At 44.7% G+C, this 22,806-nt stretch overlaps 1 protein-coding gene across 2 annotated transcripts in view; it reads right to left on the reverse strand.

Annotated features, from left to right (window-relative positions):
- TRIM36 (tripartite motif containing 36) overlaps positions 1-21,387 on the reverse strand; it is a 46,596-nt gene extending 25,209 nt beyond the window's left edge. For both annotated transcript variants that reach the window (XM_065406399.1, XM_065406400.1), the window contains exons 1-2: positions 21,151-21,387; positions 1,883-2,120 (exon numbers count right to left, since the gene is read on the reverse strand). In XM_065406399.1, coding sequence (XP_065262471.1) covers positions 1,883-2,120; positions 21,151-21,387 — 475 coding nt within the window. The remainder of the gene's footprint in view (positions 1-1,882; positions 2,121-21,150) is intronic.
- Positions 21,388-22,806: the final 1,419 nt, after the last annotated feature.

Consider the following 22,806-nt stretch of genomic DNA (forward strand, 5'->3'; position numbering starts at 1 on the left):
GGAGTAAGGCAGAAAGGGATATGGGGTTCTAGTGGACCACAAGCTAAATATGAGTCAACAGTGTGATGCTGTTGCAAAAAAAGCAAACATGATTCTGGGATGCATTAACAGGTGTGTTGTGAGCAAGACACGAGAAGTCATTCTTCCGCTCTACTCTGCGCTGGTTAGGCCTCAACTGGAGTATTGAGTCCAGTTCTGGGCACTGCATATCAAGAAAGATGTGGAGAAATTGGAGAAGGACCAGAGAAGAGCTGCAAGAATGATTAAAGGTCTTGAGAACATGACCTATGAAGGAAGGCTGAAAGAATTGGATTTGTTTAGTTTGGAAAAGAGAAGACTGAGGGGGGGACATCTAAAAGGGTGTCATAAGGAGGAGGGAGAAAACTTGTTCACTTTAGCCTCTAAAGGATAGAGCAAGAAGCAATGGGCTTAAACTGCAGCAAGGGAGGTTTAGGCTGGACATTAGGAAAAAGTTCCTAACTGTCAGGGTGGTTAAACACTGGAATAAATTGCCTAGGGAGGTTGTGGAATCTCCATCTCTGGAGATATTTAAGAGTAGGTTAGATAAATGTCTATCAGGGATGGTCTAGACAGTATTTGGTACTGCCATGCAGGCAGGGGACTGGACTCAATGACCTCTCGAGGTCCCTTCCAGTCCTAGAATCTATGGAAGTGGATTAAGATAACACAGGAAAACACACTCTGATTCCAAAATAAGAGTGTCCACACTCAGGCCTGGTCTACACTAGGTGGGGGGGGGGGGGGGGGGGCGAGAAATTGATCTAAGATACGCAACTTCAGCTACAAGAATAGCGTAGCTGAAGTCGACGTATGTTAGATCAACTTAGATTGACTTACTTCGCGTCCTCGCGGCGCGGGATCGATGGCCGCCGCTCCCCCATCGACTCCGCCTCTCGCCCTGGTGGAGTTCCGGAGTCAACAGGGAGCGCGTTCGGGGATCGATGTATCACATCTAGACGAGACGTGATACATCGATCCCCGATAGATGGATCACTACCGGCCGATCCGGCGGGTAGTGTAGACTTACCCTCAGAGTTATTCCAAAGCGATAGCTATTCCAGAATACCTGCAAGTGCAGCCATCCCTTGAGATTTTTTTTTTTTTTGAAGTGTTACAGAGTACTTTTACACTTATTTAAATTTACATTTAATAAGGTGTATTTATTTTAGTTAACATCTATGAATATTTAATTAATTGAATAATAAGGTTAAGCTAAGTATGTTCAAGATAAAGTCAGACATGAAATAACAGTTAAAGAAACCAGTAATTAAGTATTCCTTGATACTTTACACAGAGAACTCTGGTTCAATCTTCTTGCAAAGTTTTCTGCTTGAAGAGTTCTGATATCACATATGGAAAGTAATCTACTAATATGCCTTAGTGAAATGCATGAAGCAAAGGAGATATATAGTTGGTGCAGCTTTTCTAAAAAGACTCCAAAGGAAACCAAAGCCACCAGACTGTGAGCAAGCATAAAGCCTGGAGACCAACCTAAACAAAAAACATGGCATTTTCTAAAGATATCTAAGATTATGTCACATTAAACAGCCATAGTGACTAGGGTAATTTAGCAACAGAAAAATAATAGCTATGAACCAATTTACAGGATACTATATTTAAAAACTATTTTATATACGTCCACTAGAGTAACTCAACTTTACAATAGGACATTCCCACGTCCAATTTTTTTTGTGCATGCTATAAACAAAGACCGAAAACTAAACCATTCTGAAATCATTCATGTGACAACATTCAACATTAAAAGTATCGAGATGACACCTTTACTAAGGCAAAGACCATTCATATTAAATCAGTCTTCTACATGAAATTCCCAGAGCACAAACAATATTCTGGTACATACCTGATCTATTAACCCTGTCAATTCTATCCAAACTAGGAGAATGGATTCGAATACGAGGGCTACTTTGACTGGAGGATTCAGAGCCTAGATCAGTGAAAGAGTCTTCAAGTGTGAAGAAGAGAATTTCTTTTACACATTTGTGACAGATACTGTGCTGACAAGGGAGGATCAGTGGATGGGTAAATAACTCCTTGCATGCTGGGCAGATGAGCTCTCGTTCAATATTCTTTATGGTAACCTTGAAGAGAGAGAGGTGAGGAGGAAAGCAAAATTAAGAAAAGATCAGAATCTGAGCCAGTAAGACTCACATTATATACAAACATTCAAAACTACATTTACATCTTACATCAGAAAAAGAAAGGTTTCAGAGTAGCAGCCGTGTTAGTCTGTATCCGCAAAAAGAACAGGAGTACTTGTGGCACCTTAGAGACTAACAAATTTATTAGATTTGTTAGTCTCTAAGGTGCCACAAGTACTCCTGTTCTTTTGGCAGAAAAAGAAAGTGGCTCCAAAAATATAAGCACAACAAAGCTAAGGCTTGCATCTCAGGTCCTCCAGCAAAAATGAGAAGTCTACTGTAAAAACAAAGCAGGTTTTTTTTTTTTTTTTAAATTAATCATAAAGTTCCTGTCTTTTGGCTTTGCAGTTCATCTTCTAAAAGGGCCAAAAATTCTGTAATACCAGATTCACTATCTACATTACTAACACCACAGATTAAAATGTAAAGGCTTGAAACTAATTTATTTCACCTCCTATACTGTGATTATTATCCAAAGGGAGTGCAAACAGTAAATATAGTAAGCAAAAGTGAAACTATCTAGAGTCAATATCAACTCCTTTTAGTTCTACTTCTCCTGCTTTGCACAATAATCTGCATAAGAGCTGTAAATGACATTTAAAAAAAAATAAATGAAAAATGTAACAATCCTGAAAACATATTTTGCATGGGGCTTTTTTTTTTTTTTTTTTTAAGTAAAAGCCATGTGTTCATGCTTTAACTACCTGAACGTATCACTTTACTATAAATAACTGTTAATCAATTGCATTATTCAATTTATTTCAGTATATTTGGTTACAAAAATTTCTTCCACAAGAAAGATCCAAGTTCTCAATAAGTAGCTCTGGATAAACTATTCCTCACATATCTACTTAAGCTTGCTTTTCTCTAGCGTGCATTCAATAGTTGGGTTCACCCTTCTTCCAAGGCCCTAACAATCACGAAGAATACAAGAAAGCACATTGTTTCTAAGGAGGCGGGGGACGGGGGGGGAAAAAGGTTCCTGTCCCAATTACAGTCCAGTCAAAGTAAATTATAGCCTGGTTGAATGAATTAGGAGAAACGCTCTGCAACGCCCTAGGAATGGTGCTTTGTGAACTGGGTTTGGTGGGGTGGAGGAAAGGAGGGAGCTTGGCTGCTAAAGAATCAGTGAGTAATGGGCAACCTTGCTTCGGTCCCCCAAAACAAAGGCTTCTCCAGCCACACCCCCACGAGGGATTTCTGGAGGGCGCTCTCCAGGCAGGACTGTCAGACGGGAGCAAGGAAGGGCGGAGAACTGCAGCAGGATGAGTCTGCAGAAAGCCTGCAATCCACGCGCCCAGGTTTCCAGCGCCCGAGAGGGACGCAACCGGGAGCAGCGCCGCCGCCTGCAGCTCTCGGGCTGGGTGCGGCGGGGCAGCCGCTGCAGTTACAGGAGCACGGGGGCAGTGCCACACGCCGGGGGCCGGCAGCGGGACTGAGCGGTGCTAAAAGCAGAAAGTTTGGGGCGTCCACGAGCCCCGCCGGCTGGGGGAATCTCCCGCCTTCTGAGCGCCCCGGGACCTTCCGGGGCCAGGCACCCACCGTCCGCCCGACCCCCACCCCGAGCCGGCAGCCACGGCCGCAAGAACCCCCGCGCCCCGCACTCACGACGGGCTCCAGCCGATCGCCCTCCATCCTGGAACCGCCTGGGCTCGGGTTCTCCTGCGAGCGGAGAGCGGGGCCGGAGGCGGCTGCGGCTGCAGGCTCCCAGACAGTGCAGCAGCTGCCCGCTGGCCGGGGCGGGGCGGCCTAGCAACCGCGCCCACCGCACAATGAGGGGCGGGGCGACACCTGGCACCTTTGTCCGGGAGGAGGGAGCGCGAACCGCCCCCAGCCGGCCCGGCTCCCGCCCGCCGAGAGGAGGGCAAGGGCAGCGCCACGGGCTGGCCGGGGAGCCTGGGCTAGGGGGGCGGGGCGCGGCAGGGACCGGCGCTGTCCAGCAGGGACCGGCCCCAGTGCCACGGCCCAGCACCCAGGGCCACGCCCCGCGAGGCAGGCGGAGGGCAGGAGAATCGCTGCTTCACCCCGCCTCAGAGAGGGGACAGAGCAACACACACTCACACGCTCTCTCCCCCCGCCCCCCGCTCAGCCTGCAGGAGACTAAGCCCAGACTGGCTTCCCTTAAAATCTATCCTGGGTGAAGGATTTCCCCCCTCCTCCCCCTGTAAATGAGAGACTTGGCCATGCACTTAAACTCTAGCAACAAGGGAAGAAGTTAGAAGTGATCAACAGGTTTTTTGTTTTTTTTTAAATGAAAAAAGTCACACTGGAAGAGGTGGTACAGAACGGGACAGTCACACCTGAATATCCCAACCTCTCCGTTTACTCTTGACTATTTGTTTTCAGTGGAGGTGGGGGAAGAGTTAAGTATTTTTCAAATATAACAATACGAACTTGAAATGTTAATTAATCACAGTATCGACTATTTACATATGAACATACTCCATGTGTACACTACAATAAAGTACCTAAATCTGTGACTGCACACATTCAGAATACCCTTAATACTACCTTACCCCACAAGGAAAAGTAAACATCTCCCATCTACATTTTAAAACACTTTGTGTTTTCAGTGCCAAATTGTCCAGGTGGTGGTAGCAGGCTTGCAGATTTTCCAAGGCTGCAAAAGCTCCAGCTGGTGCAAAATGCAGCTGCCCACTACTTGTATGGTTTATGCTGCCAGGAGCATATCCAGCCTGCACTCCAGTACCTCCCGCCCAATGCACCACCCTTGCCAGTTCAAGGCTTTGGTCATAATCTTTAGAGCCAGGAATGAACCAAATTCCAGATGCATTACAGTACACAAAAGGTAACACTTTCAAAGGTGCCTAAATCCCTTTTGAAATCTAGATTTAGGAACCTAAATCTCAATCTCACTCTTGAAAATGGGATTTATGCACTTACAAAAGTTTTACTCAGTATCTCTATTTATGAACCATCAAGACAAAAGCACTTCTCTGGGACAATGCAGATCATAAAACTGAGGAAAAAAGCATGCGAGAGTTGGAGACAAGGTAAATAGAACTTGTCTAATGGGAAATTGACTGGATAAGCGCCCCATGTGGACACACTTATTCCAGTGTAAGAGTTTCCACACACAGAGCTATTCTGGAATAGATAGTGCTTTATGCTTTATAGTCACACTCTACCCTTATACAGTAATAACTTCCCTGTGTAAACTAGCCCATAAGCCCTGTCTTTATTAAATAAATTTGCACCAGTGTAATGATATTGATGCAGTTATACCATTAAGGGTTTGCCCCATAAACATGTTGCATTGGTGTAAAGCAGTGCTTACACAAGTGTAGCTTGATCCTTTAACATACCAAACCAAACTCACATAAGTAAAATTCCTTAATGTAAACAGGGCCTTTGTCAAAGGTATCCAGCTGTGAAGTAAAAATCAAGAGACTAGGTGAGTCTAGAATCTGACCATCTTTAAGAAACTGCAGTTACCTCTCTCTTTGATCACATTTTCCCATGACCAAAACGACATTCTCATCTATTTTTTCTCTCCCTCCCCATTCTTCCTCCCCCCCCCCAGAACCCCACTCCAAGCACAGACTTCAAGGACACCAAAAGGGAGAGTAGCCACTCTATGAAGTTCAGAGACTTTGCTATTGTCAATCTAATTAACACGAAGTGCTCAGGTTCTGAGGGAATGGGGTGCAGTAAAACAAGTTTTTTTTGTTTGGTTTTTGTTTATGTTAATAGAACCTCAATTCTATCAGCAATGGAGACAAAGGATTTTCTCTACAAGAAAATGGTATACTATATTATGGGGGAAGAGACAGACAGGTACACTTTCTAGTAGCCATCATACATCTCAAAAGCATTTAAATAAGACTGCCTAGAATGAAATGGAAAATTCTACCAGCATAGGCATCACTGTTCTATGATCAATGTATGTCCTTGTTGTGAACTAATCACAGAACAGTGGTGCCTATAGTGATAGAATTCTCAGTTTCATCCTACTAACATTGATACAGAAGCACCATCTTGCACCTATCATTGTAGCCAAGGAACAACTAGCAATAAAGGAATGATTCTTCTTTGCAGCAGGATGGGCCTTCTGCAGTCTAGTGGAAGTACATCATAGTTCAAGACTGGGTCTTAGGGCATGCCTACACTTACCTCCAGAGTGATCGATCCAGCAGGGGTCAATTTATCGTGTCTAGTGAAGATGCGATAAATTGACCGCCGAGCACTCTCCCATCGACTCAGGTACTCCACCAGAGAACGAAAGGCGCAGGCGGAGTCGACAGGGGAGCGTCAGCAATCGACTTACCACAGTGAAGACACCGTGGTAAGTAGATCTAAGTACGCCGACTTCAGCTACGTTATTCAGATAGCTGAAGTTGCGTAACTTAGATCGATTCCCCGCCCCCTCCCCGTGTCAACCAGTATTGTGCTGAGAAAATAGCTCAGCAAGAACTCAGAAGTTTGTGGGGAGAAAAGCACCAGATGTCATTTTATAGTCATCTGAAAGAGCACTGCAAGGTACCTCTTCTCAACTGGTATCCTGGGAGCGAGAGACTGGAATTCAAGATTTTCCCCAAAAGGGAAGAGGGGCAAACAAAAAGGGAGCGGAATGAAGGGGGCGGGGAGAAGGAACAAATACAATGAACTGATTGTGTCCAAAACTAGAAGAAGTCAGGAATTCCCACCTAATCCCACCTCTGCGGCAATGGGAAAAAGCACTTAACTGCTGTGATTTATGCCTTCTATACTAGAAAAGTGCATCAGTTTAAACTAAATTAATTTTTACACTGAGCTACTTAAACAAGTGCTAAACTCTAAAGTAGAGACACATAATCCAATTTGACCCTTGTTTGTATCAATTTACCTTAAATAAGTAGTTTAACATAAGGTAGGGTTGAACCTGGTTTATGTGCATCGTCTTTATGAATTTGCACTGGTTTAACTAGACTGATTTTAAAAAAAAATAAACTAGGTCACTTTTCTGGTATAGGCAAGGTCCTAATTCTTATCTAGATAAGGAAATAAGATTATCTGCCTCCTAGGCTGTGCCCATGCTAGACTATTTTGGGAAGTTTCCCACCATTGCTGCATTAGGTTAGATTAGGAAAAACAGAGGGTGCACTCTGTGCCAGGCCAGCTCATCTTGCTTAGAACAGGTCTGGACACATAGGCGTGCGCACGGGGTGTGCCGGGTGTGCCCGGGCACACCCTAATGCCCATGGGCCGGATCCGGATCTGGCCCCTCAGGGCTTTAGATCCGGCCCGCGGGATTTGCCCCCCGTGGTGCCGCAGGCCCCGCGCTGCTTTCAGAAGCAGCCATCAGGGCACCATGTCTCTGGGGCCGGGGGGTTGCTCCAAGCACCGCCTCCCGAAGCTCCCTTTGGCCGGGAACGGGGAACCTCGGCCAATGGGAGCTTCAGGGGAGGTACCTGGAGGCATAGCAAGGGCAGCGTGCAGAGCCCTGTGCCGCCCCTCCCCTCCCTCGGGGCTGCACAGGGACGTGGTGAGTGGCGCGGCGTGGGGCCCTGGCAGGCAGGGAGCGTGCTGCTGCGGGTAAGCGGCGCCGGGCCAGGCCCCGAACCCCTCCTGCACACCCCCCTGCCCTGAGCCCCCTGCCTGCACCCTGTTGAGCCGGGCTCCCCTTCCCCAGGGCCGGGCTGGCTGCTTTAACAGCCCCATGTGCTCCCTGGCAGCCTCCCACCCAGCAGCACCAACACAGCCGCTTAAGGTGGCCCGCAGGGGTACTGCCACACACCCCCCAAGGCAGCTGCCCCCCTCCAGCGCCCAGGGCCCCAAACCCGCCTGCGGCTCCCCACGCTGGCCGGGGGCCCGGGCACCACCCGGGGGGGTCAGGCCGCCCCTGAACCCAGCCCACCTTAAGTGGGGCCCAGGAGCCAGCAGGCCCGGGGCAGGGGGCAAGCCCGGCCCACAGGCCCCCCCGCAGCCCGGCTGCGAGCTCAGCTCCCCGGCACTGTTCGGGGGCTCTGGCCCGGCACCCTCAGCCTTGAGTCCAGCCCTGGGAGCAGCCCGGCCCCTCTACAATCCACCCCAGCCCCGCTGCGATCCGCCCCGGCCCCCTCTGCCCGGCCTGGCCCCAAGCGCCCAGCCCCCGAGCCTGCCTGCCGGGTCAGGGGAGCCCAGATACCCAGCCCCGGGCCTGCCTGAAAACAGCCTACCCTCCTGCACCCCAACTCCCTGTCCCGAGTCCCCTGCCTGCACCTCTCACCCCAACTCCCTGCCCTGAGCCCCGCAACCCCCTGCCCTGAGCCCCCTCCTGCCCCCCAACCCCCTGCCTGCACCCTGTACCCCTCCTGCACCCCAACTCCCTATCCTGAGCCCCCTGCCACACCCTGCACCCCAATCCCCTGCCCCGAGCCCCCTCCTGCACTCCGCACCCCTCCTGCACCCCAACCCCCTTCCCTGAGCCCCCTCATACACCCCACACCCCTCCTCTGCCCTAATCCCTTGCCCTGAGCCCCTTCCTGCACACAGCACCCCCTCCCACACCCCGCCCTTTATGATGTTCGCCTTTAAAAAAAAAAAAAATTCCCTGGGTGCACACCCTAATGAAATGTGCTGCGCATGCCTATGTCTGGACAATGGTGGTAAAGAAACCTGTGTCCTGTTTTCACCTATGCTTGCTGTTGCTACCACTGGTGGGAAATTTCCCAAAAAAAGTTTAGTGCAGATAACACCTCAGGGTGTTTAAAACATAAATCTTCAAAGTGCTGTACAAATATTAAGGTGGACTCTGTGTTAAAAATGTACTGGGTGTTTTCCAGTCATCAAAAACAAAAGCAAACAAACAAAGGAACAAAACAAAAACAAAAAGGACATGGTCCTTGCCGCAAAGAGCATCAAATGCATGTCATCCAAGGCATCGGAAAGAAATGTGGAGTGTAATTTAAGAAAAGCGGGGAGGAACAGGCTAGGAGCTCTCTCTTCTTTAATGGCAGTTGAATGGATAAAAACATAAGAATGGCCACACTGGGTCAGACTAAAGGTTCATCTAGCCCAGTATCTTGTCTTCCAACAGTGGCCAATGCCAGGTGCCCCAGAGGAAATGAACAGGTAATCATCAAATAATCTAACCACTGTCACGCATTCCCAGCTTCTGGCAGACAGAGGCTAGGGACACCATCCCTGTCCATCCTGGCTAAGAGCTATTGATGGACCTATCCTCCAGGAATTTATCTAGTTCTTTTTTAACCTATTACAGTCTTGGCCTTCACAACATCCTCTGACAAAGAGTTCCACATGTTGACTGTGTGTTGTGTGAAAAGATACTTCCTTTTGTTTGTTTTAAGCCTGACACCTATTAATTTCATTTGGTGACCCCTAGTTCTTGTGTTATGAGAAGGAATAAATAACACTTCCTTATTTACTTTCTCCACACCAGTCATGATTTTATAGACCTCTATCATATCCCCCCTTAGTCATCTCTTTTCCAAGCTGAAAAGTCCTAGTCTTATTAATCTCTCCTCATATGGCAGCTGTTCCATACTGCTAATCATTTTTGTTGCCCTTTTCTGAACTTTTCCAATTCCAATATATCTTTTTTGAGATGGGTCGACCACATCTGCACACAGTATTCAAGATGTGAGCATACCAGGAATTTATACAGAGGCAATATATTTTCTGGCTTAATATCCTATCCCTTTCTTAATGATTCCCAACATTCTGTTTGCTTTTTTGACTGTCACTGCACATTGAGTGGATGTTTTCAGAGAACTATCCACAGTGACTCCAAGATCTCTTTCTTGAGTGGTAACAGCTAATTTAGACCCCACCATTTTATATATATAGTTGGGATTATGTTTTCCAATGTGCATTACTTTGCATTTATCAACATTGAATTTCATCTGCCATATTGTTGCCCAGTCACCCAGTTTTGTGAGATCCTTTTGTAGCCCTTCGCAGTCTGCTTTGGACTCAACTATCTTGTGTAGTTTTGGATCATCTGCAAATTTTACCACCTCACTGTTTACCCCTTTTTCCAGATCATTTATGAATATGTTGAATAGGACTGGTCTCATTTCAGACCCCTGAGGGACACCCTATTTACCTCTCTCCGTTCTGAAAACTGACCATTTATTCCTACCCTTTGTTTCCTATCTTTTAACCAGTTACCACTCCATGAGAAGACCTGTTATCCCATGACAGCTTACTTTGCTTAAGAGCCTTTCAGATAAACAGCTGAAAAACCCAGAGGTTTGTGTGTCTCACCTTCCCCTTTTCCAACATGCTTCCGTTTGAAAATATTCAGAATACATCCTCTCCACTCACATCCAGGACAAAAAAATAAATTAAACCCCTACATAATATGGATTAGCGTCTTTAGATATTGGGGGAGGGGCAGAAACAATACCATCTGTGGTCATGTATAGTTAAGCTTGTGAAAAAAAACACATTAGCTAGGAAATTCAAAGTTAAGACATACAATGTCCTTAATTCACACAATGGAAAGAGGTTTAGTTAATTAAACAGATTGAGTTATGGCCTGAGTTTCAATGTTAAAAGGCTGTCAAGTTTGATAAGCCCTACATTTGACCTACATGTTGCACACACCCACACACACAAAAACCCACAAAGTAAAGTCAGTTTAAAAGAATGTAATCAAGATAGTCAGGTATGTTTTTCCCCAAAATTCTTTAATGACGTTACTAATGCCACTTCAGATGATTCATTAATACCAAAAAATTTTAAATAGTAATTTGCTTTTCATCATTATTTACTTTACTGGGCTTGAGCAGTGAAATTTGACTGGTAAATTGCATTTGCTGGAAATGGTGAACACAGTGGTGATCTTTTTGCATTTTCAGCATTGCAAAGGAATATTTATATTCAAAACAGAGGAAAATGGTTTATTTATTTATTTATTTTAAAAAAGACAGATGCAGCCATTTTATTTCAAGTTCGCTTTGTAAACCACCCTCCTAACAAAATCCAGAATGTTGTACTTAAAGTTATGGCATTAACAGTGTCACTAATTTTTATATGCTTTTTTAACTGGAAAATGTCAGTTGGCCAAATCTCATGTAGCCCTGTAGCACAGACAAGGGAGGAAAAACAGGTTAGTGAGGAAATGTTTTATTGTCAAGCTTCCAAGAGGCTAATAAACCATGAATTAAGACTTAATTTGGAAATTTATGAGTAACTGCATTATCCTTTAAATTTAAGAATTCCTTGACTCTATAGGCATGTTCCATCAGAGCTTTGAAAGAATTAGTCTGTGAAAGCATCACCCAGTTTTGTCTACACTAGCAAGAGTACCCATTGCTAACAACAGACATGACTGAATTGGTGCTGAATACGGTTCAACTATCAACTGCAGACAAGAACAAACCCTGTTCGGCACTGCCACCATCTCTGAAATAGTACTGAGCAGGGTTTGGCCTTGGCAACGCTTGCACTTACAACAGTCCACACTAGTTCAGAGGTACCCTTGCCAACACCTGTTACCAACAACGGTTAATTTTGTTAGCATAGATAAGGCTATACCCCTACCTCCCAATTGCATTGTAGTGCCAACAATTGTTATTGTCAGGATTTTGTGAGTGACTATTTGTTCAATCCTATAATCGATCATTAAGGTATTAACTTGTTTGTGTGCCTGTTTACTTTGACTTCAAAGTACTTTGAGAGCAGGATTTTAATTAGCTGGGGTCTCCCCAGCCTATTAAGACACTGCATGGATGAAAGATCTGAGAGACCTGGGCTCCAACTAGTAGGTCTGGAAAGGAGAAGCACATGTTCTCCCTTTAACCCCTCCCCTTTAATCCCCCTGGACACCTAATTTACTATCTTTTTGACATCCCCTGACTCCAGAACTACTGCATTCTCAGGGCAGTTTCCCCTGCATCATTTTTGTTCATATTGCTGCATCACTGAGAAGGAAAAGGAAGGGGCAGGGGAAGTGAAGCACCATTAAATAAATTAGTCAGAAAACCACCACCAGAGTAGGTGGCTTTGTTAGTTGTCTCTGCAGAAAGGTGACCCAAAAACTGGAAAGCTGTCCTAATGGGAGTCCCTGGAGCTTGGGAGTCCCTATGCAGCATAGAGTTAGCTACACTATGTTTTCCTGGCCCCCTTAGCATAGGAGGTATAGCCAGAGTGCCTTGCATTCCCATGATGCATGACTGGCAAAACCATTAAACTGAAATACATTTTATGATCCATTATCCTTGCTTTTCCCTCCCATGTCCTTAAACTGTATTTATTAACTTGTTCACTAATTCACAATAGGTCTCCCAGGCATTGGTCTGCACTGGCTTTCAGGTAATTTCCAGGTAGGATATGAGGTACTAGTTTTAAGTAAACTAAATTATTTAGCTAAATTGTTTTTCATTTGTATTGTGATAGTGCCTAAAGACCCCAGTCCAGGACTAGGCACTTTACACACAACACAAAGATGGTCCCTGCCCCAGAGAGCTTAGAATAGTTTGTAACCTGGCTACTAGAGACACAGCTCTCCCTCTGTACAACACTGTGGCATTTGCAATCAGAATGGATGTGATAGAGTTTGAGCTCAGAGTTTGTTGGTTAAAAACAAGGAGGCGAGTGGCAAAGTGTTCTCTGTGAATTGTCATTTCTGCTGCTTACATCCCTCCTAGGTCCAAAAAAGTTGAGCTTCAGAACATATGGCAAAGCTCATTTGTTTTCCTGGGCTTTTCCTAAATGTAGGGGTTTCAGGATGCAGGTTAACCTAGCAAGGAAGGTTATTTAGAGTGGCTTCACTAAAGGTGCTATTTTTAGTTTGGGAGATATAACTGGTTTGGGGAGTATGAGCTAGTCTTTGTATTCTAGATATTTATCCTTCAGTTGTGTTACTCTGAAGAGTGGACAAGTGCTTTGTAAAATAAGGAGAGAAGAAAGAATAAGGTTTTGCTATAACATACACACACAAATATATTTAGATGATACCATTATTTGGTTGCTAAAAGGAAAGGGGATCACTGTTCTAGAGAATGTTTGCTTAGTCTATTATTATACATACATAGCCATTGTCACATGAAGGCTGTAACTAGCTTCCCATAATAACTCAAAGTTTAACCATTCAATTTCTTTCATCTTCTCTAATTTTTCTCTTCAGAATAAAGCCATTGTGCCTGGAAATTGTTATGGATGGCATTCTTAATTTTGAAGTGATTAATATATCTGTATATTTTATTTTCCAAGGTCTTTCCAGGTGACTTTATGAACTCCACAAGGAATAGTGGCACCCACACAGGAGAGGTGCAGTGCTTAGATCTTTATTTAGAGTTTATCAGAGTCTAAAACACCCGTCCAAAGTTCAGAGGGCTTCCACAATAGCTATGTTTTGTAGTTTGGTTTGGTTGTTTCTAAACATAATCCTAGATTGTTTTTTATATTAACATCTCCCCACTCCATTCCATCCAAAATGTGGCTACCAAAGTAATTTCTTTTGCTCCTTACTTAGACCTTCTCATCCACCTACCTTTGAGTTACTTCATTGCCTCCCACGGCTCTGCACAGGAGATTCAAATACTTTGTCCTTGCTGCCAAGCCCCTACATTGGGCAGTTTCTCCCTTCAAAGTTGTTTCCATGCTGTCCCTAACACTTAGAACACGCCCAGAGTCCATTTGCTAAGCCACCTCACCGACTACATTCAATGCGATGGAGACTATGGCTAGTGAGATGGAGGATAGGCAATCTTAAAAAATTAACCATCAAAACGGCTCAAGTGCTATGGAGTCATCCTCCTCTTCCTCTCCGGTCCCCCACTTTACCTGTTTACACCCCTCACTAATTGTATCATGCTGAATTCAGTTTGCATGCTCTTCAGGGCAGGGATGCAAAATTAAAATAAATTTAAAGGAAACAATGGATTTCTGATTAATACATGCAGCCAACCACCAAAACCATCAGCTTCATCCTTTACCCTTCTGAAATACAAGGTAGAAAAATGTGAGATTGACAGAATCAGAAGTCTGGGCTGCACTTAAAACTTAGATAAACATAGCTACACTTCTCAGGGGTGTGAAAAATCCACATGCCTGAGTGGTGTAGCTAGGCCAACTTAAGCCCTGGTGTAGACGAAGGTAAGCCGATGGAAAAATGCTTCCATTGCTTGGGGAGGTGGTGTTCCTATAGCAATGGAAAACCCCTTTCATCACTGTAGGTTGCATCTACTCTAGGAGGTTATGCTGGGAGTTATGCTGACATAGTTATAGCACCATATTGTAGACATGGCCAGAGAAGGTTTTAATTTCTATGGTTCTCTCAGTGTACTAAGCCATTTATAGGCTCTAAACAGTCCTTGGGTCTGGCAACTCAATCTCCAGGAGCAGAGATGTGCTACAGGACCTGAACCCTAGTTGGTCTTACAAACTCTGCTAGGCTAGTTTATAAACTTTCTCAGCTGAACTGCACAGGTTCAAGGTTACATTCTTAACTGGTGCAGATACAGCACCATGGAAACTGCTCAGTTGCTAAGGCCTCTGCTTCCCAAAGTCCCAGGATGTTATGATCCTCCTCAACTATGGCAAAACGAATGCAGTTCGTACCAGTGCTTAATTTGTACCAGGGCTGAGCCCCAGCATCTTTAGGCTTGGCAGTTCATGGCCCCAGCACCTCTGGGCTTGCTGCATCAGTTATGAATGTAAAAAAGTGCTTGAACCCCGGCACTTAATTGTTTGAGCCCAGGCATCTCTTTCATTACAAATTAATCACTGGCTAGTATGCTTCTACTACTCTGAAGAGTAAAGAGAAGTTCAGCACATCTTTTCTGCTCCAAACCTGTAGCATCCTGCTTCACATCAAGGGCAACCCAGGGAGCAGCAGCAGCTGCCCCACTTTGCTGTGCCAAGTGAGCCAGGAAGCAGTAGCATACAACAGGTCCAATGGACGAGAGCTTCAGATCTGCTGGTGCTGCTGCTTCTCTACACATCACCTGGAGCTTGAAGAGTACTCACTTGCCATATAAATGTAAGATATATTGTGAAAATGCAGCCACTTTTAATATATATATATATATATATAAAAGAAAACATCCAAACCAAAATACACTTCATTAAGGCAGAATTCAATCTGCAAAGAAGTAATGGCACTTAGATCATTGTAGTTATTTTTAAAGCATTTTGAAGTCTGGGAAATTCATAACTAAGGTTTAACAAGCAACTTTAATCCTGACCTCATAAAACCAGACATAAAATGTGCATAAATTACCAAACAACAGATACCCAATGATGAAATTATCAATGCTTTTCTATTCCCACTACCTCCTCCTTATGTTTTGTCTTCCCATGTCACATCATGTCCTTAGCTCCTGTAAGCTCTTCAGAACAGGACAAAATCCATCTGGGAAATGACTAATGCACCTTCAGGTGCTGTTTAAAAATAATATAACTTCTTCTAAAACAAAGCACTGACCCTCATCACATATGGGCCACCAACTCAAACACTCACCCATTGATAGCAAGAAACATCTGAAGTCTGGTGTACATACATACATACATACATACATACACACACACACACACACCCCACTAACTCCTGTTCAATTCAAGTGAGTCAATATGTCTACACAGAATTTTGGAGCAAGCCTCCCAGACTGAGTCAACAAACTTAGGCTAGCAGGGCTGGCAAGACTCTCTAAAAATAGCTGTATAAGAGCACTTTGAAGTTGTGACTCTGCCTGAAGCTTGGGCTATATGACTGCTAATAAACCCTATTATACTTCCTCTTTTCAATTCCTCACACAGCTCAGTTTTTGTACCACTGTACAGAGCCATAACTATATCCTCTCCTAAAATTAAGCAGGAACTGCACCATAAGACAGTTATCAATGTACATACAGACACTATTCAGGAATGGATCAGAGACAGGAATACAGAGGCAGAGTTTAGGTTATTTGAAGAGCCTGAATTATGAGTTTCTGAACTTCCAAGTGCCTTTTAAAACACTGTTTAAAAGTGATCATGTTCTAATAAGGGTTTTGGTTTGTTTTTTAAAGTATTCTTTATTGTACAGTGTTTTGTCTAGAACCAATATTTTTAAAGCTGCTCATTATGAATCACAGGCTCTCTGGAGAGCCAGATAAAAGAAAGAAAAAAACTGCAGTAAAAGGAGTGAAGAAAAGAGCCTGGGGAATTGACCAAGATGTTATATATGTTGTGCCCCTTATATTAGCAACAAAAAGCTACAGTTAAAAATAGTCATGGATAAACTAAAATATCACTTACATTTCTCATTGATTTATAGTCTCCTCTTATAGAGCCAGGCAAGAAAACATTAACTGGAGCAGGGTCAGCACTAAACACTATTTCCAGAGCTGCACTGACATCAGTTATGCCATTACACTAATATATTTTTTACATTACTAAGCGTTAAACATTTATGTCACTGCCATTAGAGAACCCACCATGTGAATTCCAAGATCCATTCCAAATGGAAACAAAAAAACTGATCTATAAATGGGAGACAATTTTGTGAATGGACAGGGGAGGAGATCTGTTTTTATTACATATTTTCACATGCCGCTGTTGCTAAGTGGTATTTCATATAATGGAGAGTAACAAAAAGGAGATTTGATATACAGTATCATTAGCATATTACGTTTACTGAAGACGAGACAGGTGACAGCAAGGAAGGATGGTCTTGTGGTTAAGACATTGAGCCGGGACTCAAGAGATCTGGAGGAAGATCAACCATTTCCCCTATGCCACAGTTTTGCTGTAAAACGAGGAGAATGATTAGCCTCCCGACCTTACAGACATATATTGAGATACTCAGAGATTGTGATGATTACCATAGAAAAGCCTGTAAATCAAGAGGTCAGAGAATGCAGAAAAAGGTACCAATCTTACATTCTTCACAAATCCCAACTCCCCATGTAAGTCAAGTGGGAGTTGGGGTGTATAAGGAATGCAGAATGGCTTTTTGTGAAATTAGCCATCAAGTTCTACGCTGACACTCAACCCTGTGCTACCCACTAAAGTACATGTTGTTGCATAGATGTAATGGAACAATTTGGCACCAGTTACCAGCACAGAACAATCATTTGTGGAGGTGGGGATGGAAATAAAACCCTTACAGGCCAGTTCAAGGGTAGGAGGTGATTCCTTCCCTTGGAAACAATTTTTATTATGCACATCATTTAGAGCAGGGGTCGGCAACCTTTCAGAAGTGGTGTGCCGAGTCTTCATTTATTCACTCTAATTTAAGGTTGCGCGTGCCAGTAATACATTTTAACGTTTTTAGAAGGTCTCTTTCTATAAGTCTATAATATATAACTAAACTATTGTTGTATGTAAAGTAAATAAGGTTTTTAAAATGTTCAAGAAGCTTCATTTAAAATTAAATTAAAATGCAGAGCCCCTGGACCGGTGGCCAGGACCTGGGCAGTGTGAGTGCCACTGAAAATCAGCTCGCGTGCCGCCTTTGGCACACATGCCATAGGTTGCCTACCCCTGATTTAGAGCAAACAGAATTATCTTTTTGAGCCATAGGGCACCAGGCACAAATCCCCCTTAGCAGGGCTTATAGTACTGGCCAGAGAAACAGAAAACTGCACCAGAGGCAGGGAAATTTCCCTCACCCCTAGGGTGACCAGACAGCAAGTGTGAAAAATTGGGACAGGGGGTGGGAGGTAATAGGCGCCTATATAAGACAAAGCCCCAAATAGCGGGACTGTCTCTATAAAATCGGGACATCTGGTCACCCTACTCACCCCAAACATTTATAATTCCAGCCATCATTTTCAAATTACAGTTGCTTATAAAGAGAAGTGGAGAAAAAAAAACAATGCCATGAAGATGACTGAAACAAAACCACTTTTGAGTATGTACAAAGAGTTGATCACTCCTTAAAAATAGAAAGAGGCAGCGTGCCCAAAATCATCCCCTCCGCAGATTAAAGTACTGGGCGTGTTCAGATTGTTAAACTATCACAAACTATGGCATAGGCTTTTGGGGAAAGCAAGTCTGACTGAGATATCCTTGCATTATCATTACACCTATCACATATAAGGAGGGGTTTGTTTTTTGTTTTGTAAAATTTTAGAAGATGCAGACACTGCCATTTCCCCCAAGCCATATCTGCAAGTTCTGAATCATTTCCTGATGCATGGCTATCTTTCCACTACAGCATTACCACACCAATTGTGGCCTTAAAAAAAAAAAAAAATCCTCATTTAAAAAACATTGCCACTGTTTGTATCTACATTAGCGCACACAGCGCCACAATTTGGCACAGGCAGATAGAATTCAAGAGGTCCAACTCCCAGCTCCCTTCTCCCCTCCCCATTACCATGGCACAGAGTTTTCTTCCAGAGATCTTTAACAGAATTCACCAATGTGCCCCTCCCCCTCAAAGCATTGAAATGAGAACATCCCTGACAATTCCAAATTCATTTTTTATTCTATCTAGGATTCTACACTGCACACACTACAGTAAGGGAATGATGCAGCAGCAAGCCAATGTCAGAATTTTGACTAGCCCAGATTTAAGTGTAGGCATAGCCTTGGGTTTTAATACTGTAGCTGTGCCACTCTAGCGCTTCAGCACAGACACTTCCTATGCCAAAGGGAGGGGCTGTCCCATTGGCACAGGTAATCCACTTCCCTGATTGGCAGAAGATAGGTTAAACAGAAGAATTCAACCTGTTGCTGTCTATGTGGGGATTTAGGTTGGTTTAACAATCCGCCCAGGGGTGTGGATTTTTCACATCCCTGAGCATGTAGCTGGGTCAATCAGCCCTCAGAGACCAAATAACTTAGTGTGTTACTAATGACGTAGGCTCCAATCTTGCAAAGGCTTATCCATATGTTTAACTCTAAGCATGTGAGTGCCCTCACAGGTCATGTCTACATGAGGAAAAAAGTGTGTTTTTAAAATGTATGCTAAACTCTTAGCATAGACAAGGCAAGTTGCAGTTTTCACGCATTAGCTAGATGAGGTGCACACTAATGCAGAGCCTAGGGTTTACCCTCATCCAGCCAACCTATTAAAAGGACAGCTTGCTTTGTCCACACTAGAATTATAACATACATTAAAAACAGACCTTTCCCCCCTAGTGTATGCCATTGAGTTCAATGGGACTAGTCACATGTTTAAAAAGTTAAGCATGTGTGTACATCTTTGCAGTCCTACTGTATCATCAGTAGAATACATCAATAATGAGAATGCACCATAGATCAGCCTTTTGAGCTTGCTGGGGTTTGAAAGATCCAGAATGTATTACACCGATATCCTGTGAAATCAAGTGTCTAGCTCAGGGGTGGCCAACCTGAGCCTGAGAAGGAGCCAGAATTTACCAATATACATTGCCAAAGAGCCACAGTAATACAACAGCAGCCTCCCTCTTCCCCTCCCCCCCCAGCTCCCAGCGCCTCCTGCCCACCAGCAGCCCTGCTGATCAGCACCTACCACCCCCTCCCCGCACCTCCTGATTAGCTGTTTCCATGGGGGGCAGGAGTTTGGGGGGGGGGAGAATGAGGGCATAGCAGGCTCAGGGGAACGCCTGGGAAGGGGTGGAGTGGGGACAAGGCCTATGGCAGAGCCAGGGGTTCAGCAGTGAGCACCCCCAGCACATTGGAAAGTTGGCACCTATAGCTCCAGCTAGGGTGACCAGATGTCCTGATTTTATAGGGACAGTCCTGATTTTGGGGTATTTTTCTTATATAGGCTCCTATTACCCCCTACCCCCTGTTCTGATTTTTCACATTTGCTGTCTGGTCACCCTAGCTCCAGCCCTGGAGTCGGTGCCTGTACAAGGAGCCGCATATTAACTTCTGAAGAGCCACCGGTTGGCTACCCCAGTCTAGCGGACTCCTGCGCCATCAAGGGGGACTGGATGGCCTGACAGGCCTCGTCCATCTCTGTGCCATTGTGTCAGTTACTGTAATTCCCCTTTAGCTCTTGGGGACTAGCTCCGCTCCTCCCCCTGCTCCCGACGCTTGGCTCGCAGACCTCTCCGTTCTTTGGGGGTCGGGGCGGATCAACAGCAGTTTCAACACCACGGTCTCGGTTTGGAAAAGATGTCAACCCCGGGAATCCCGCTTCTCCTGCCTCAGCCAGTGAGCGCTGCGGAGCGGGCGGGGAAGCCCTAGTTCGCGAGTCACCTCGCAGTGGCCGAAGCCCTGTTCACACGCCGGCGTTCTGGGCGGGGCTGAAGCCTGGGTCTGGATTCCAAGGGCGAGCAGCCGAGCTCGGAGCAGGAGCAGGAGCGGCGGAGTGGAAAGCGCTGCTGGAGCGGACGCTGCCCCAGACAGCAGCTGGCCGGGCGGCGCTAGGCGCTCTCACACACAAAGCAATGGCACGGCTGCATTTAATTGTCCGCAGCAACCGACTGGCTCACGCCACTACTCAATAGGTGTAAACAATTACGGAGTCAAGTTTAGACGACAGCCCTGGAGGGTCTTTTCTCCTCCCCTGGGCCCCAGTAAGGCGCCACCATGCAGCGCCCACAGAAAGCTTGGGGAAGAAGAAAGGCATCCCGATCGCGTGAATTCTTACTTAGTGCAAGCCTTGTTGCCTATTGTGACTACCCGTTAAGAGGGTTTCCCATTGTCCACGGCCTAACGGGCTGGGAGGAGAACTCGGACCCATTGCCCGAGGGACTGAGTTTCAGCCCATCAGTTTCACGCTTGAGTCGCGATCTGGTTTTGCTCTGACAGATCGTTCCACTCAAGCCCCCCCATGTAAATCAGTCGCTTGAGTTTGAGCTAATCCAGGCTTTAGCAACAATTCACCAGGTGAAGCGTTTTGAATGCAAATAATCCTACCCCATACCTTGTGCTTTGCATGCTGCAGCGAGTGAAGGAAAACCTACGGCTGATGAGTCTAAACCCAGCCCTGCCTATATGTCCTGACTTTGCACAGTCAAATCTATTTGCCAGCCACAGTAGAGCTCTAATCTGGAAATACCCCCATCACCCACAGGCTGTGCCTTCCCGGGGTCTAACAGGAGGAGAATTAACCAAGACAGTCTTCCGAGGAGTCGTTTCTGGGTCCCATTTTCCTTACCTTGCCTTTTTCTATCAACTTCATTATGTAGGCAAACTCACTCCCTTCATCTGACTCACACATGATTAGTAATGCATGCAAACAAATAAAAACGAGGAAGCAAACTCCTAAAGGCAAACGAATTTCGAGAGCATTGACTTTCGCCGCTGGTCTTAGCCGGAGTTTTGCCAAAGAGAGGTACAAGACCCCGCTCCGCGCGCTATCAAGGAATAAAGAAAGGAGCTGCGCCGTCTTCATTGATTCTATTTGTGATGCGGTCAAGGAGAAGATGAGCTAACGGAAAAAACGTGAGAGGCTGTCTGATGTGAAAATGTCATTAGATGAACTCTATCTCGGGACATTCAAGCTCCGCCTACAGAGACTGACTATTTTCTCCTCCCCCTCCCCACGGGGTATATCTCATCAGCTGGGAACAACAAAACTCCAAGCCAGTCAATTTCCAGAGGGTAATATGAATAAATGTGTCTAATCGAGTCTTCAGATCTGGTTTATTCATGCAGCCTTTTGATTCGTTTGGGACTTTCAGAATGTCTTCCAAGCCTTTTCCTCGAGAACAATCAGCCTATTTTTAGGTTAACAAACAAAAGAAAGGAACGATACACAGCAAAGAAAATGAAACAGGCCAGGGCATCCGGAAATTAGGTCCAGCAAATACTAGGACATCGCTGGAAATCAGCTTATTAGGCCTGTATAATGAATGAAGCTAGGTTTATATTGATCGTTTAGATCAAGTGCTATATTGCTTGGAAAACTAGGAGTGGTTAATTTTTTAAAAACGTAATAGACTATGGGATTTGATGAGCTCAAGTGAAGAGTTACATGCAACAGCGGACTGGAGATTTAAAAGATATTCCTGAACTGTTTATTTTAAAATGACAATCAGGTTAAAAATCAATTCATTACCTGTATTACATTAGGTAATTAGAACTGAGGGTTTTTAAATGGGATTTATTTTTTACATTAATGCTGTTTCTCTACTTTTTAGCATTTAATTCACCTTGGACAAGGAAAATAAACTAACACCCTCATCTTTCAAAGACATGCGCCTGTTTAACTTTACACACTCTAAAAGCAGTCTCACCGAAGTCACAGGACTTGTCAGAGTGCATAAATTTAAGTATGTGAATCAGTTCTTTCAGGATCAGGGCCTAAAGCATACCTTCACCCCGGATTAGATATTAAGGGGAGAGGTGGCTTTGAAAACCCTTTGGTCTCAGTGCAGCAATTGGATCTACCAGAATGAACCTTGCTCCCTGGCAAACTACACAACACACTAACACGGCTACCACTCTGAAACAAGCACAGGGGATTACCCACATCAATCTGATTACAGAATCAAGGCCTAATAGGTTATTTACACAGAGAAATTGACAAGAATGATTACTGTGGAATAAACTATTCTGTAATAGCTATTCCACAATAACTCCTTGGGTGTTTCCATGTGGACACGCATTCCATAATAAAAGTAATTTTATTCCAGATTAGTTAGTGCACTCATAAAGCCCACTAATTCTTTGGGAATAAAATGATTTTTAGTCTGGAATAGAATATGCACATGGGGAACTATTCTGGGAGGATCAATTTCCCCATGTAGACAACTCCTGAAGGACAATCAGCTTTTCTTTCTGGTTCTTTTGCACTATAGAACCCTGTTGC

Source organism: Emys orbicularis, chromosome 6, assembly GCF_028017835.1.
Source record: "Emys orbicularis isolate rEmyOrb1 chromosome 6, rEmyOrb1.hap1, whole genome shotgun sequence".
NCBI classification, from domain to species: Eukaryota; Metazoa; Chordata; order Testudines; family Emydidae; genus Emys; species Emys orbicularis.